The sequence below is a fragment of the Leucoraja erinacea genome, chromosome 11, assembly GCF_028641065.1.
Source record: "Leucoraja erinacea ecotype New England chromosome 11, Leri_hhj_1, whole genome shotgun sequence".
Classification (NCBI taxonomy): Eukaryota; Metazoa; Chordata; class Chondrichthyes; order Rajiformes; family Rajidae; genus Leucoraja; species Leucoraja erinaceus.
Genome location: NC_073387.1, coordinates 12215381 through 12233550, shown reverse-complemented (window position 1 = coordinate 12233550; position 18170 = coordinate 12215381). Strand labels below are relative to the sequence as shown.

Here is an 18170-nt window from a genome sequence, read left to right as displayed (position 1 = left end):
GTGGCAATATTTTCCCACAATGTGGTTGTTATATGGAAAGCTGCAGAGGAGGTGGTAGCGGCATGTTTAAACTCATTTGGACAGTTGTCCTGGATCATTTGGCCCAAAGGTCTCGTTTCTGTGCTGTACTCTCCAGGTACTATGCCCTCCCTTTTAAACTAGTGCCATTTAGTTTATGTTGCCCTTCTTCATTCTTCCAAGCACCCTGCTTCATCTACACAATGTTCAATTTGCAATCCTCTCCTCAAGATGACATGATATTAACATTTGGGAAACATTGAACAGTGTGGAAAAAGTTACCGTTCACCACAAACTTTTGGCCTTTCGGAAGTTTGGATCTCCCTATAGTCATCCTTTCTAATCCTATGAGATCATATCTGCTATTGTTTATATGTAGGACTTTCCACCTGCAATTTGAAACTAAAAATCAAATACTTCACCCCCCTTATCAATACTCAAACTTTCAAAAAACTTGTTAGTCACATATGATTTGGCTCTTGCATGCTGGTTTTCAGTTTGTGCTTCCAGTTAATTCTGTCCCAGATTTATCTGAAGTTCCCCAATGCTGTATTTGAGCTGACTGGCCACCACCTTTATGATTTATTGGCCTCCCATATTTTGAACAGTGTTGTAACATTTACAATGCCCTTTCAGCACTTATCCACAGAGGGCTGAGTAAAGATGGCCAAAGCCTCGTCATCAAACAACCACACATTCCTTCTGGCGACTGTCATTTCTGGTTTTAAACATTATAACCTTGTAAGAATCTCATTATTTTACTGTACTCAATTTATTTTCCGACCTTCCTTCATCCTATGTTCATTTTCAGAACTCTACTCCAGAATGTTATTATGAAGAACTGAAAATTCTGCTTCATTCTTGGTAGAAAGATAATGTCTGGTTACAAATTATCCTGGCAAAACATGTCAGCTTTGTACGTGATTTTGTAATTGCATTCCATGAGGCATCCTGAGCTACGTGGTTCCTCCTTTCATTGAGCAGCTGTGAATTTAAGGTGCTTGTTTTTATTCATGTTGTTGTGTTATGCACTGCACAAAATTGAGAATTGTTGCCTTGATATCTTCATCTAGTCCCTAAAATCAAACTGCAGAATTCCAGTTGTAGAATAGCTACCATTGTTTGTGGTAATGTGTGGTACGTGCAGACTGTCGGTGTTTCTGCTTGATCTCTACATAGCTCTCTACATGTATTTTCATGGGGTCTGAGTTCTGGGAACCATATGCACATGTGTTTAATCAATAGCTCGGATTTGGGACAATTTGTAGATATGAGTGAAATGCATGTGTTGTCTGTATTTATGGAAACTGATTGGAAGCAAGCAAATACTCAGCTACTAGCTTTTTGTAGTTGAGGTTATTACATGTGTAAGAAAGAACTGCAGATGCCGGTTTAAATCGAAGGTAGACACAAAATGCTGGAGTAAATCAACGGGTGAGGCAGCATCTTTGGAGAGAAGGAATGGGCGACGTTTCGGTTCGAGACCCTTCTTCAGACATGATATGAACAATTCAATTTTAATGTTATTTTGGTTGATTTGTCTTTAGATTCAATGTTGGACAATTTAGTTGTTTTTTTAGCACTGAAACCTGCTTTTCTTTCTAAAATAGTGTCTTGAAGGAGTGTTTCTCTTTAGCATTACTGTGATCTTGCTTAATGAACAGTCATCAATTGTCTATATAAGCTATTTAACTTTGCAGAATCAACACTCATTAAAAATCTTCTTTGTTTAGTTTATTATTGTCACATGTACTGACCAACAGTGAATAGCTTTTGTTTGCATTCTATGTAGTAAAAAAATACTATACATAATTTAAAATCAAGCCATCCACAGTGCACAGATAAAGGATTCAACATTTAATGCATGATAAAATCCAGTTAAAGATAGTTCAAAAATCTCTGAGGTGGATGGGAAGTCAGGACCCAACTATGGCTGATGAAAGGACCGTTCAGTTACTTCATAACAGCTGGGAAGACCCTTTCTCTGAATCTGGAGGTATGCGTTATCAGACTTCAATACTTCTTCCATGAAGGGAGCGGAGGGAAGAGGGAGACTGGTCCTAATGCTGGTTGCCTTGCGGAGGCAGCGTGAAGTATAGATGGAGTCAATGGAAGGGAGGTTGGTTTGCGTAATGGTCTGTCTTCATGCATAACTCTCTGAAATGTATTGTGGTCTTGGATGGAGCTGTTCCCAAACTAGGCTTTACTGCATCACAATAAAATGCCATCTCTGGCACATCTGTAGAAGTTTGTGTGGCTTGTTGGGGACATGCCGAACTTCCTAAGCCTTCCAAGGAAGTAGAGGCATGATGTGCTTTCTTGGTCATAGCTCCGGTGTGGCTGGTCCAGGACAAATTGCTGGTGATATTTATTCCTAGAAGCTTTTGAGCATCTCTACTTCGGCACCATTGGTGTATATCAAGGTGAGTGTACTGCTTCGCTTCCTGAAGTCATTCACAATCTCCTTGTCTCGCTGACATTGAGGGAGCAGTGGTTGCCATGGCACCAGGTTACAAGGTTCTCAGTCTCCTTTCTGTACTTCGTATTGTCATTAATTGATGCGGTGGTGTCGTCTGTAAACTGAGTTGTATTGGTTTTTGGCTGCAGTCATGAGTGTATAGTAGGAGGCTGAGAATGCACCCTGAGGAGCACCAGTGTTGAGAATTATCATAGAGAATGATTTGTCACCTATCCTCGCCAATTGTGGTCTGTTGGTCAGTAAGTCGAGGATCCAATGCAGAGGGGGAGTGCAGACTCGCAAGTTCCATGAGTTTGAAAGTGATATGGCGTTAAAGTAAATGTTTTGAGGAGCCCTGATTTAGCTCACTTAGTGAAAAGTGAGCAATGAAAAATGAAACCTCACTCAATGAAAAGTGAACATTACGTTAATGTTCTTGGATGAATATTTGATGTTGGATCATTGAATAAAATTAGGCTTTGTACCCACTTACCCTCATTTCTTGATATGGTGTAGAAAATTAATGCTTTTCATAGCTTTTGCTGATTCATATGAACATTTCTATAGATTTTCCCATTCAGTCCCTGTTGTAATTGTGCCCAAGTTACTTATCTTTGTTGGCAAATTGATGGCTTAGTGTTGTGAATATATGGTAAATGGCCAACGTGTGAGGATGTCATCCATGCAGATTGTGAAGTGGTACATTCTCTTTAACGGACAGATGAGTATGTTTCTGGCTGCCAGTCGATGCAGACAATGGAAGATCATTGAATTTTTCATTATTTGCATTTCTTGCTAAGCAGAGAAATTCCCATTATTTACAACAACAAAACAACATTCCTACCAGATCCTTGGTCCCAGGATGCACCTGGGCAAGAGAGCCCAGCTCTTGACACTATTTTGTAACTGACTTTCCGGAAGTGCCAGTGTATAGCCCTGTAATTCTATTTCTGAGTGACATAGCGGTAAAGTTGCTGCCTTACAGCGCCAGAGACCAGGGTTCAATCCAGACTACGTGTGCTATCTGTACAGAGTTTGTGTGTTCTCCTTGTGACCACATGGGTTTTCTCCTGGTGCTCCGGTTTCCACCCACATTTCAAATATCTGTGGGTTTCTAGGTTAGAAACATAGAAAATAGGTGCAGGAGTAGGCCATTCAACCTTCGAGCCAGCACCACCATTCAATATGATCATGGCTGATCATCCAAAATCAGTACCCCGTTCTGGCTTTTTCCCCATATCCCTTGATTCCCTTAGCCCTAAGAGCTAAATATAACACTCTTGAAAACATCCTGTGAATTGGCCTCCACTGCCTTCTGTGGCAGAGAATTCCACAGATTCACAACTCTCTAGGTGAAAACATTTTTCCTCATATCAGTCCTAAATGGCTTACTCCTTATTCTTAAACTGTGCCCCCTGGTTCTGGACTCCCCCAACATCAGGAAAAAAATTTTTTTGCATCTAACCTGTCCAATCCTCTAAGAATTTTATATGTTTTTATAGGAAATCTCATCCTTCTAAATTCCAGCGATTACGACCCAGTCAACCCATTCTTTCATCATACGTCAGTCCCGCCATCCCGGGAATTAACTTGGTGAACCTACGCTGTCCACTCAGTAGTTTCCTGTCACGAGGGCACTTTTGATGATTTTGGTCATTCCATGGTTGCCCACAGTACTATGGGGGGGGGGGGGGGGGGGGGGGGGGGGGGGGGGGGGGGGGGGGGGGGGGGGGGGGGGGGGGGGGGAGGATGGATGGTTAGCTTATTAAATTGTCAGTTAATGAGGTTTAAAAATAAAACAGGCACCTTTCACACTCATTTTGGTACATCTCAAAATGCTTTGCAACCAGTCAAGTTTTAAAGTACAGTAATGTTTGAACCATTTTAATGCAGGAAACATGGTCGCTGTTTTGCCCACTGAGAAATTCCATTAACAGCAAGTGTCAATAATCTAGTTAGGATATTGTGTGAAGAATGGGTATTTCCCAGACCACCAACGCGAGGCATCTTTGTGCCATCAGATTTCTCTTCTCAGACACAAAATTGCATCAGATAACAAATCCAGTAATGAATCGAGATGTCGGCCTTTTGTTTGTTAAAACCCCTGGAGACCAAACGTAGACTGGGCGATCATTTTGCTGAACACCTTTGCTCAGTCTGCCTCGCCCTACCTGATCTCCCGGTTGCGAAACACTTTAATTCCCTTTCTCATTCCCACACTGACCTTTCTGTCCTAGGCCTTCTCATTGTCAGGGTGGGGCTAAATGCAAAATGGAGGCACACCATCTCATATTTCGCTTGAACGGCTTACAACACAGGGGTATGAATTTGATTTCTCTAACTTCAAGTAACCCTTGCATTCCCCCTCTCTCCATCCATCCCCCACCCGTCACACAAGCTTTTGTTCTCACCTAGCTACAGCTAATAATGGCCTGTTTCCATTATCATTGTTATTTTTTTGCATATCTCTCATTAATTTGTTCTATATCTCTGTACATCATTGTCACTATCTTTAATTTCCCTTTCCTGAGACTTTCAGTCTGAAGAGGGGTCTTGACCCGAAACATTACCCATTCCTCCCGTGAGCTATTCCAGCATTTTGTGTCTATCTTCGGTTTATACCAGCATCTGCATCCTTCCTACTCATACTTATTTATAGAGCAGCAGTAACTTCCCTCTCTGAAATCACCCAATTCAATGCAATTTGTGCAACTGCAGGATATCCAGTCTGTTCACATATCCTCCTTGGCTGTTTCGATAGTTCAATGAACTCATAACTCCAAAATCACTTCAATTCCTAACCTCTTTACTTTTTAAATCTGGGCAGACAAATATTTAATACCACTTTAAAAACGGATTCATTCTGCATCTAATGCAGAATAGTGGCACAACGGTAGACTTGTGGCCTTACAGTGCCATAGGCTTAGGTTCAATCTGGACTACGGGTGCTGTCTGTACGGAGTTTGTACATTCTCCCCATGCCCACGTGGGTTTACTCCGGGTACAGGTTTGTAGGTTAATTGGCTTGGGTGAGTTGTAAAACTTGTTCATTTATCCCCAGTGTATGTAGATTAGTTTACAGTGTGTTTGCTGGTCGGCATGGACTCGGTGGGCCGTAGGGGCTGTTGCGTGCTATACTCTAAAGTTTAATGCAGCATTGGGTTCTGCAGCCTCTGCAGTCCGTCATGGTCTTTTTGTACTGTTAAGTGCATGATTTGGTTGTGGTTTATATATTATTTTTCGCTGTGATTATATGGGGGGTTGGGGGAACTTTTAAGTCTCTTCCCTGTACGGGGGACCCGACCTTTCCTTGTGACGTGCGGCTGCAACCATGCTTCGGAGGCTGCAGCTGCAGGCCCGGTGGACGGTAACATCGGGAGCTCGTGGGTCCCTGGTGGGAGACCGCTTTTCGGAGCTCCCGCAATGGCAAATTCTCCCGCCTGAATCGCGGGGTTAAAAATGACCCGAAGCGGGGCCTTACGTCGCCCAGCGCGGCTTTAACGGCCGCGGGACTTACCATCGCCCGCCGGGGGCTTTAACATCGGGAGAAGAATAAAGAACGGGGAGAAACAAGACTTTGCCTTCCATCCCAGTGAGGAGGTGTTTGGAGATTCACTGTGATGGATGTTTATGTTAATTGTGTGTCTTGGTTGTTTTTCTTGTTTGTATGACTGCAGAAACGTAATTTCGTTTTCTGCTTCATTCCCTCATCCCTCAATGTCAATAAGGTGCCCTTCAACTTAATTTTATCTGGCTCGTTATGAACTAGAGAGCTATCTAGAATGGAGCTTATGAAACTGCATGTTTTGAATAATGCAATTTATTCCCCTGTGGTGCTGTTAATTAATGGTTGTTATGTTTGTTACAGATTCCCAAGTGGAGTGGTCGGGGTAACGGCAGCAGGCATCCCTGCAGCAGCGGTCGAAGGAATTGTAACAGGTGCCATCCCTATGCAACACGGGATGCCTTCGGTAGCACATCCTTCGCATACACCATCCCCAAGCCAGACAGTCAAAGCAGAACCAGACAGAGATATCCCTGCTGACCAATAGCAGCTTTCAAAAGAAAAGAAATGGCATTCCTCACCTTTTTGACCTTTTAACCTTCTGTCAGGAAGCAGCCCGAAAGTTCGCAGCAAAAAAGAAAAATAACTGGGACTACAAAGTGTAGTTAATGCAGTTAAATGAAGCGTGGAGTCTTACTGCATTTCCAATTGACGTCTGTAATTCTGTGACCTTGTATGAAAAGGAAAGAAACCTTGTAGTACCTCAAGTCAGCCATGAATGTACTCTGTCTGTGTACAGTTTTGTAGAAGCCACAGATTTGTTTAGCTGTGAATATACTTTTTAAAAAGAAAAAGTGAAAATATACAATACTTCCTACTTTTGCATATGGAGATGCTTTGTCAGTGCACAGAATTCTCAGGCGAAAAAAAAAATCATGATTTTTCTTGTCTTATTTTTACTTGGCAACTTGCACCAGGTCCCCTCAGCATCTTTATTACAGTGGCTATGGAGGTTCCAGCAACCACAGTCAGATAACTGGTCTCCCAATTACAGTATTTGGTGGAAAATACAATGAAATAGTAGACAGAAAATGTGATTGCTCTTACACATTTTCCTTGTATCCCATCAAATTAAAAGAAAAAGAACAATGCTTCTGATGTTCTTGGTCCAGTCTCAGAGAAGTTCATTTACTGTTGATATCTGCCATATCTACTTGTTTATGCAATTCAAAAAGACTACAGGGCAGTCTGACTCAATTTTGCTGTCCCTGTTGTCATTTGTTTTTCTAGCATCAATTTATTCATACTTTTGCCTCTTGTTTTCCCCTTCCATTTCACGCTCCCCTCTCATTTGCTTTCTCTCCCCCCCTCAAATTATTTTCTCCCTCAACCCCTCCCATCTCCCAAAAATGGTCTGGATGAGAAATGGTTTTAACTTAATATGCAGCACATGGGCTTTTACTTGGCTTGTTGCATGGAGCACTAGTAGTAAGTGTGGATTGGGTAACTGCTCTGGACAGTTGGCTTTTCTCCTTTATCTAATTTTTAAAAGCAGTTGGCTTTTTAGGATTTGTTTCTACAAGCATTAAATATGTTGGCACTCACTCACCAGTGTCCCAATACAACTTTGCATCAAGTGCACCTGAAGGGACTTGAAGCAACAGTATTATATTTGCACCATAATTTTCACAAATGAATTTTGACATTCAAAACAAAACATACCCAAGGTTTTTTTTGGTTTAGAATGAGAATTTTTGTCAATTGTAATGTGAAATAGAAACCAGGTTAGGAATTCAAACAGAATCATTTTGTTGTGCTGTTATGGCCATTGAAACTGTGAGTCCCAGCACCCAATTGTTAAATAAGTTTTTAATCTTTCATGCCTTCTTGCTCCCTGATCATATATTTTTTGTTAGAAACAATCATGTTTGTGGCTGTAATCATTGGTATGAGATATTTTAATAAAACCAACAAAAATAACTGAAACCTTTCAAGCAGTTACTGTGTTTATTGTGGTAGATGTGAGCTTTGCAGTAAGTTTCATCTTTATCTGGGGAAAGTGGAGCTGTTCGTGAATCAAAGATAGACACAAAATGCTGGAGTAAGTCAGCGAGTCAGGAGCATCTCTGGAGAAAATGGAACGTTAGGACCCTTCGTCAGACATTTCAGAAGTCTGAAGAGGGGTCCTGACCTGAAACATCATCTATTCATTTTCTCTAGAGATGCTGCCTGACCCGCTGACTTACTCCAGCATTTTGCCTATCTTTGGTATATACTGGCATCTGAAGTTCCTTGTTATTATATTCATGAACTAATGTGTCCATATAAACTAGTTTTGTTTAAATGCTGGTGTTGAAGCAAATATAATAACTATCAAACGCGAAATGTTGTCAATTTGAAGAATTACGCAGCCAGTAGAGCTGCTGCCTCAAAGCTCCAGTAACCTGTGTTCAATCCCGTGCACTCACAATGGATCAACTGGAGTAAACTGTCTTACAAATCTTTGTAAATGGGCAAGAGTTATGAACCTGTCTTTATAAACTCAAGCCCACTCGAGCTTCTATACTCTTGTCTCCCAAACAACTTTTAGAAATTGTAGCACCAAAGGAAATAGGTTTACAGACCATTAGATACTTATTCCAACTTAATTATCTGAAGACACAGGAGAGTCCTGCCCTGAAACATTGCCCGTCCATACCTCCACAGATGCTGCCTGACCCACTGAGTACCTCCAGCACTGTTATATTTATCATCTTGACCGGAAATGCAGCCAAGGAGAAGTGTTGAGAGTTTTGTCCCAGAAGGTTACCCCTTTGTGCATTATAAATGATGTTAATTGAGTTCAGCCCTCTGGCTAAATGCCCATCTGTGCTAAAGTCGGGAACATGTTCAAAACAAGTAGATTGGTGTGACTGTGAAATGTTGCACACAATGCTTTGGTTTATTTGCAGGTAATATTCAACTTTGAAAGTGGGTTGGAATTGCTTCCAAAAATATACATCATTATAAATCTATTTTTGTGTCTCTTGGTGTGCTGCTAAAAGTGCTGACTGCAAGTGACAGTTGCTACGCAAGTTGCTAACTTTTATAGTAAGTTGATTGCAAGTTTAACTTTGAGTGGGAAGGAACAATTAAATATTGATTATGCTTTGAAGACATGGCCTCTAGATGTCCAGTTGCTACAGGAAGCTGAAGTAGTTGATGTTACCTCAAGGAAGATCAAAACCTTTGCATCTGTGATGTACTTTGTGGAGAAGTTCCCAAATATTCTGCGTGATACTAGTTCTGATATAGTTGATCAACTGGAAGTGGAGTATGCAAACTATCAGGTTGAAAGTTTCAGTGAGGTACGGGAAGTGTTAGATGTAGCCGTCAGAGTGGACAAGAAGTGGGATATTATCTCCAATATGAAAGATGCAAATGGCTGCAACAGGTTCCCTTTACACAGTAAAGTCATGAAGGGACTTCTTGTTATGCCACATTCAAATGCGGCATGTGAACGTGTTTTCAGCATCATAAGAAAAAATATAACTGACTTCAGGGGATCAATATTACAGCCCTTACTGATTGAGAAAATCAGTAATGCAGGTATACCTTGCCATGAAAGACAGTTCTCTGAGAACCTCCTCTGCAAAGCAAAGCAAGTTACATATGAGTCGTTGCAAGCAAGGAGAACATCTACATCAAGTACATCTACACCCCAGTCCTCCTCGCCCAGCAGGGAATTTTAAGTAGGCATAAAAGGTAAGAAAACAAGATTCTTATTGTAGTTGCAAATACATACTGTATGTTTAATATGGGACTGACTAATCTGAGGAAAGATCCAAAGATCCAAACCTGTGGAAAGACATTCTTGCCATAGAGGGAGTACAGAGAAGGTTCACCAGACTGATTCCTGGGATGTCAGGACTTTCATATGAGAAAAGACTGGATAGACTCGGCTTGTACTCGCTAGAATTTAGAAGATTGAGGGAGGATCTTATAGAAACTTAAAAAATTCTTAAGGGGTTGGACAGGCTAGATGCAGGAAGATTGTTCCCGATGTTGGGGAAGTCCAGGACAAGGGATCACAGTTTAAGGATAAAGGGGAAATCCTTTAGGACCGAGATGAGAAAAACATTTTTCACACAAAGTGTGGTGAATCTCTGGAACTCTCTGCCACAGAAGGTAGTTGAGGCCAGTTCATTGGCTATATTTAAGAGGGAGTTAGTTGTGGCCCTTGTGGCTAAAGGGATCAGGGGGTATGGAGAGAAGGCAGGTACGGGATACTGAGTTGGATGATCAGCCATGATCATATTGAATGGCGGTGCAGGCTCGAAGGGCCGAATGGCCTACTCCTGCACCTATTTTCTATGTTTCTATGACTAAGTAGATCGATATCAAATAATTTAGTGCCAAAACACTCAGGAATCAATGAAAATGTGTGCAAGGAAACGGTCAGAAAGGCTAAAGCGCACGAGCTTCATGGGCCCCTGGACCCCACCCACAAGTGCTCACTCGCTCACAAAAAATCTCCCTGATTGGAAAGTCTCAATGTTGGCAGCTCTGCAACTGTATAGCAGCAAGGGAATGACCAGGAATATCTTTTATCAATTTTACTTTTGCCTAATTATATGTAATCTACGGACTGACTTGCCCACCTCCAAATCTTTCAAGCTGTGATCAAAAGTAAAAAGCAAGCCCAATCACTCTGAAAACTGTGACCAATTTGCAAGCTGACCAGGCAGGAACTTGTGTTTCATTGACAACAGGCAAGTGACCATACCAACATTAAATATTTATTGAGAAATATTGTTTTACTATTTTTTGGCACTTTCTCAAGCGGAGGTGGTTAATTTTATCTCTCTTATTTTACTCCCAAAAGTTCAATCTCTTTCCTATACCTGCCGCCAACTTTCTTTTCTCTTTCCACCCACCCTCTTCCCCCAAATTGGTAAGAGTGTTCTCGAATGGGGATAAACCGTGAGATAGGAGAGTGGAGGTTCAGCTGCTTGGAGTGATTGGAACCTGGTGGCTCGGTGGGAGAAGGATTGAGACTGGGAAATTGGGCGCATGGGAAGAGAACTCCAGCTTGGAGAAACATGACATCCTTTGTCCCAACCCGAAACAGCAGTTGTAGCTCCTTGTGTCAGCATTCTTACAAACCTGGGTGCAGCAACGGGAGAAAAAGGTGATAAATAATTCAGGGTTGCTTCCTCTGGTGGGGAGTTGGAGAACATAAAGAGCTGTAAATGAAGAGCATAGCCATTTCATTGAACCAATGGCTCTTAGATTGTGATTCTTATCGTGACAAATATTTGATAAGGATGGACACAATAGCAAGTTGGGAAAGCAAGTGTGGGGTTTAAGTCAGAAATTGAGTTTTACAGACAGAGTATTGTGTGGCGTATTATTAGAAAAGCAAACTAGAGGTTTGGCTGATTGTACAGAAAATACGAGAGTGACAGGGTAATGTTAATAAAACAAATCTGGAACTTGGAAATAAGGGCTTTTATGAGTAATAGCATGAAATTACTGGAACGATGTTAAAACACATCTGATTGACTGATGGCCTTTAGGGAAACATGCCTGTGGTGATCCAGATTTGCTGAAAGCAATTTGGTCGGCTCCTTATCTGTTGAAATGGATTCGTAAGCTACTCAGTTCAATGGGAATTAAGAATGGGCTATAAATACGAACCTGGTTAATAAATCTGCATTCCATAAATGAAAAGAAATGTACTGTAATTTCTATGACTGCATCTTAATTATTGGGATGAGGCCTAGAAAACAGTTAAAAATGTTGGGACTGCGCAGTGTTTGGGGAATACACATAATCAGAAGTGGTTTGAACACTTGCCCTTTGCCATCCACCAGTGTAGTTCTAACAGAAATCAGCTCTGTGTATCCCAATTTGAAGTTGTCATATTAACATGGAATGAGATCTGAGAAAATCAGCAAATATGGAGCTAACCAAGTTGCTCTCAGCAAATCTGGATCACAAGAGGCTTATAAAGTATGTATACTAACCATCTTTTGCATTAACTGAATGTTGTCAGATTAAAGGTTTATAGCTAATTAGGCATAAGACAAAAGAGCAAGGCATAGTTTTTGTACTATAGTACACATATTATCAAGTATCATATTGTTATCAGTTATGAATAGATTATGAGCATTACTATTATCAATGCAATTTTGAGTTTTGAAGTTTGAACAACTGTATCCACTGTATCCGTTATTCAAGATGTAGAGACCAAACGCAGACTGGGCAATCGTTTTGTGGACCACCTTCGCTCAGCCTGCCCGAACCTACCTGATCTGCTGGTTGCTGAACACTTTAATTCTCCTTCCCATTCCTATACATACTTTTCTGTACGAGGTCTCCTCCATTGTCAGAGTGAGGCTAAACTCTAATTGGAGGAACAGCATCTCATATTTTTTTTGGGCAGCTTACAGCCCAGTGGTATGAATATTGATTTCTCTCGCATCAGGTAGCCCCAGCATTCCCTCTTTCTCTATCCCTCCCCCACCCAAATCGCACCAGCTTCTCGTTTTCGCCCTTCAAACAGCTAACAATGGCCTTTCCTCTATCGTTACTTTTTTGCATGTTTTTTATTCATCTCTTAATTTTTGATAATTTTAATAATGATAATTTTTATTCATCGTTCTTTATCTCTCTACATCATGATCTATATCACTCTTTTCCCTTATCCCTAACCAGTCTGAAGACTAGTCTCGACTCAAAACATCACCCATTCCTTCTCTCCATAGATGCTGCCTGTCCCGCTGAGTTACTCCAGTAAAAGTATTTAGTGTTTACAATTCAGTGCTGTCCTGGTTGTTGCTCAGGTGCCCTTAAGCTAATTATTAAAGACGATAAATCCACTGATGCTGCAAAGACTGAGTTGCGACACTTTATGAAATGAAAAATTAAACTTAAAACTGTAAAATTTGTTTTTATTAAGTAATATTGACTTTAGAAATCCTGTAACATTTGATGCGTTTATTGCTGTTTAGTGTTGAAGCACTTGCACTTGCATTCTAAGAACTATTTGTTTTTTTTTTACATTTCTTCAGTATATCAAAATGCATTAATTAGATTCTATCGTTTATAAAAAGTGGTTTTAATGCACCATGGCATTGCAAGGATAACAGAGGCATTGACAATACAATGGTAGGGTTTTGTGAACCTGTGCCCTTCATGAGTGCCATTTTTGGTTGTCGTCCTGCCTGTTACAATTTTGTGAGAAAACACCCTTCATTCATGCCAAATCATTATCACCCTTCATTTATGCAATATTCATGCCAAAAATGCATACCCTCCCACTGAATTATTTTCAATAATTTGAAGGTTTGGGTTTACCGAGGTGAAACAAAGCCAATAATGTGGTTGGTGTCATCTCTGGTGTTCTACTATATTAAATAGTGTAGCTGCCACTATTGCTAATTGCTGAGAGAAGGCCAGAAAAAAACACCAGTAGTTGATCTAGAGCCAACTTCAAGGGAACTCTGGAAAATTCCTCTCTGACTCCAAAATGCAATCAAGTTTACTACTCTTTTTAAATTTGAAAATAAACTTGTTTCTGAATAAAACATATATACAAAACACAAACGATGCAGTAACTCTTCATACATTCAATGGTGCTTTGTGTTCACACCTATCTAAAGAAAACACTCTTGTCATTATGTGGCCTCAGTGACACATGACCATGTGAATCTAATTGACTCGCGGCCCTCCTGAATGCTCCCTCATATGTGTATGGTGCATCTTGCGTGAATCCATTGTACCCTCACCACGTGTATCTGTAATGACACATAACCTGCCCTTGGTTTGGCATTTCTTATTCAACCTCTCTTCTGACTATTTGAATATATATATTTTTATACTTTCTATCTAGTCCTACCATTACAGATTGTGTCAAATATCTCAATCCCAAAACGTTTATAATTATTAAATGCATTTACCTCAAGGATGAATAGTCCTAACACACACATTTTGTTCAAAAACTGCCACAATACCTGCAATCTTTGAAAGGAGTAGCCCTGGCGCCCGTAAACAAAAAATAATCTTAAGTGTGATTATGCATGTTTTCAGAGTTCTCATTACAGTGCTGCTGAATTGATTTCTGATGTGTGTTTCAATCCAGGAGCTTAAAGGAGCAATGTCTGCAGATTGTTACGACTTTTCAAGCTGATTTTCTTTTCCAAAATGACTGCAAATAAGACCCGGTTTTAGTACGCTGCCAAATTATTACCATCTGGTGCTTATTTTATGACCTTATTCCGTATCTGTAAACAAAAGGTTCTAATTAAACATTTTAAAGCTTCTGGCAGTGCAAGGGTCAGCGAATGCAGGTCATTACAAATAGAAAAAAGGAAGGGACTATTGTTATTTTCTTGCAAGTAAAGTTTATCAGTACAATCAGGATTTATACCATTTTAAGCAAATAGAGAAGATTTTGCTTGGGCATGGGTGCTACAACTATGAACTTCAGATTTTGATCTTTATTGTTTGTAATATCTAGCATGACATGTCCTTTTTAATTTATCTTTAATCCATGGCGGATGTTTCTGTCTTTGTATATTGGAACCCCATAAATTAGTACCTTTCAGTTTAAAGGGTAGGCTCCTGGTATATGCAGCTGTGGGCTAGGTTAATAACCTATGTTGCTTTGAAATACAGGAATGCAGAATATGGAATACAAGTAGACAATGGCCTCAAGCCTGTATGATAATTACTATAATGTCGCCTAACTCCCTGCTTTTCACCATATTTCTTGATCCCTGTGCTCAATAGAAAGCTTTCATTATTGAATTAAAAATTCACAATTGACTCTTCCCCAATTGCCATTGGTGGAAGAGTATTTCAAACGCTCCCCATCCTTTGCCTGTCCATGTCATGTGACTTCACTTCTGAAATACCTGACATTAATTTTTGGACAGAAATGCTGGAGTAGCATAGAAGGACTGGCAGCATCTCTGTAGAGACGGAATGGGTGGCGCTTCGGATCGGGACCCTTCTTCAGACTAATGTCAGGGGAGTGGGCGTTACAGAGATAAGATGTAGTCGGAGACAGTAAGACTGGTGAGAGAACTGGGAAGGGGGAAGGGATGGAGAGAGAGGGAAAGCAAGGACTACTTAAAATTAGTGGTCCATGTTCATACGGCTATCCAAGCAAAATATAAGGTGTTGTTCCTCCAATTTGCGCTGGGCCTCACTCTGACAATGGATGAGGCCCAGGACAGAAAGGTCAGTGTGGGAATGGGAGGGAGAGTTAAAGTGTTTAGCAACCGGGAGATCAGGTAGGTTTAGGCGGGTGGCGGGGAGGTTTACAGCGAAACAATCGCTAAGCAAATATTAATTTTTGGACTATTTCCCCTATTCCTATAACTGAAGCAATAAATTCCATCAGTTCCAACATCATTAACATATTGAAAACGACAATCAAATTACTCTCTAACTTTGCATATTCCTGGGAATGAAACAGTTACATAACTTTTCCTGGTAATTAAACCTTTGAGGGCCAGTTATTCTTTTTTTAAATCTATTTGAAAATCATTCTAAGGCCAATATGTCTTTCTCACTCTAATTACTCCAATTGCAGTTTAACCAGGGTTTTGTCAGCTATTGTATACATTCCACACACTTGTATTCCAGAGGCCAGTATTCTACGAGCCACTTTGGTTATTCTCTCTCTTTGGTTTTGTGTAAAAAGTTTTAAAAGAGCCAGTCAAGGTAATGGCAGGAAATTTTCAGAGTAATTCCAAATCTTTTGCCATGATTTCTATAACATTGCCCTTCAGATAGGAAAATGAAAATGTCCAAAGGAAATTTTCAGGAGTTTAATCAGACAAAAAAAAGACTGAACTGCTAATGTATTAATTGATAATGAAACAAATATTATATTTCCAGCAGTATCCACACCCTATTTAAAAATATATTTAAAAAAAATAAAAAGCTGAGTTACATTGAAATGTCATCTTCGTCATTACCTCTCTGTGGAACAATGATCACTTCCTGGCCCGATCAGAAATCACAATTGAATGAAGATTATTGAAGGATTGTGAAATCAGTAACAGATTACCAATAAAGTGATGGGCCCAGCAACTAACCAGAGAACTCTGACACTGCGACATGAATTAGGAGAACAATTTTATAATGCACAACAAAAGCTGCCTTTCGCTGTTTTTCATCACTTTTTCATCACATCACGGATGAAAGCCTTCAGAACATGATGCTTTGTAAAGTTGTGGAACTGCGTAAAGACTCCAAGGTCAAAAGAGTCAAAAGAAACAAGCAGAGTCAGCTGAACTTGCACCTTAAACAACGAGAGACCCATTTTGTTTCCATATAAAAAAGTACGTGCTGCCACTTATTTTCAAGTCCCAGTGAAATCAAATGATTTACAGCAACACCAATTGGCTGCTTGAGCTAGCATGTCGAGTTGTGAACAAGCCAACTTGTGAACACTCCAAAGACGTACAGGTATGTGGGTAAATTGGCTTGGTAAATGTAAAAATTGTCCCTGGTGTGTGTAGGATAGTGTTAATATGCGGGGATCGCTGGTCGGACTGACCCGGTGGGTTGAAGGACCTATTTCCATGCTGTATCTCTAAACTAAACTGACTTTACTGCTTCAAGAAGTAGTAATAAAATTAACTGTACTTGAAAATAATCCAATGATGTAACAATTAAATAATTTACTAAAAAGGCTATTTAAAAAAAGAAAAAAGGGCTACCAACCTGGGAAGAAATGATGTGCCCCCACATCCAATTTTAGTTACTAACATGTGAGGGTCAGGTTTAACATGGCTAGTCTAGAACTGGATTTGGTTCTGGTCTGATGCATTCCCGGAAGTTGCAAGTGGCATACTGAAGTTTCATGTTGCCGTGTCAACTGGCTTCTTAAATATCAATGCACAAAGAATGCTAACTCAAGAAGAGTCTATAAATGAAACTCATCCCAAAGTGCAGTAACAGAAATTGGCTATACAAGTGAAATGGCCTTTATATTGTAAATGGCCTTTTAGTGCAAATATAGGTAACTTGGAGGATCAATGAGGTTAGGGCATTTGATACAACCTACTGGTATTTTAGCATGGTGAACTGATGAGAGGTCATCAATCTGAATTCTTAGCTCAATTAAGTTTAGTTTATTTTTGTTTCAATTTTTATTGTCATGTGTACTGAGGTCCAGTAAAAAGGATTTGTTTGCATGCTATCCAATCGGAGGAAAGATAATACATGAATACAATCTTGAATCCACCGTGCACAGAAGAAGGGGAAAGGACACAACATTCAATGTTTTATTTCTCTGTATAAGCTGCCTGACCTGTTGAATATCTCCAGCATTTTCTGTTTTTGATTCTGGACTCACTGATTGAAGTGGATTGTGGCTGCAGAAGTCCTTAATGTATTAAAGATGCTCGAACTTAAAGGATGAAGAGCAGAGAGCTGGGAATAACTCAAGCATTCGATTTTTGGCCAGCATGAACACGAGGGGATAGATTGTTGATATATGTTTAATTTCCACTCAATATGTCTCTGAATACTCTAACAAACTAGTAGAGCTGCTGCCTTAGAGTGCCAGTGACCCGGGTTTGATCCTAAAATGTCACCCATTCCTTCTATCCAGAGATGCTGTCTGTCCTGCTATGTTACTCCAGCATTTTGTGTATATCTTCAGTGTAAACCAGCATCTGCAGTTCCTTACTACACAATTTAATCACTACATTGGCTGTACCTTATGAGGAATCAAAGGATTTTTAGGTTTACCTTTAGGTCTATTATTATCACATGAAATGCAGTCCAGTAAAATATTTTGTTTGCTATCCAATCAAATCGGATAATACTATGAAAACAATGAATCCAAAATGCAAGCATGTAAAATACATATTGTCATATTGAGAGCAAAGGTGGGTATTTGATATTTAAAGTATATCATAATCTCATGATCTGTGAGGACAACAGAACACGTGATAGAAGAAGAACTTTCTTCTTCCTACTCATAACTTCTACATTCACCCCCATCTCCCACCCACCCATAGAAAATAGGTGCAGGAGGAGGCCATTCGGCCCTTCGAGCCAGCACCGCCATTCATTGTGATCATGGCTGATCGTTCCCTATCAATAACCCGTGCCTGCCTTCTCCCCATATCCCTTGATTCCACTAGCCCCTAGAACTCTATCTAACTCTCTCTTAAATCCATC

The 18170-nt window shown here is 40.2% G+C and overlaps 1 protein-coding gene across 7 annotated transcripts in view; it reads left to right on the top strand.

The window, feature by feature from the left end:
* Positions 1 to 7967, top strand: part of LOC129701458 (C-terminal-binding protein 1) — a 302130-nt gene extending 294163 nt beyond the window's left edge. For all 7 annotated transcript variants that reach the window (XM_055642641.1, XM_055642645.1, XM_055642648.1 and 4 more), the window contains one exon: positions 6345 to 7967. In XM_055642641.1, the coding sequence (XP_055498616.1) occupies positions 6345 to 6528 (184 nt within the window). In that variant the 3' untranslated portion in view covers positions 6529 to 7967. The remainder of the gene's footprint in view (positions 1 to 6344) is intronic.
* Positions 7968 to 18170: the final 10203 nt, after the last annotated feature.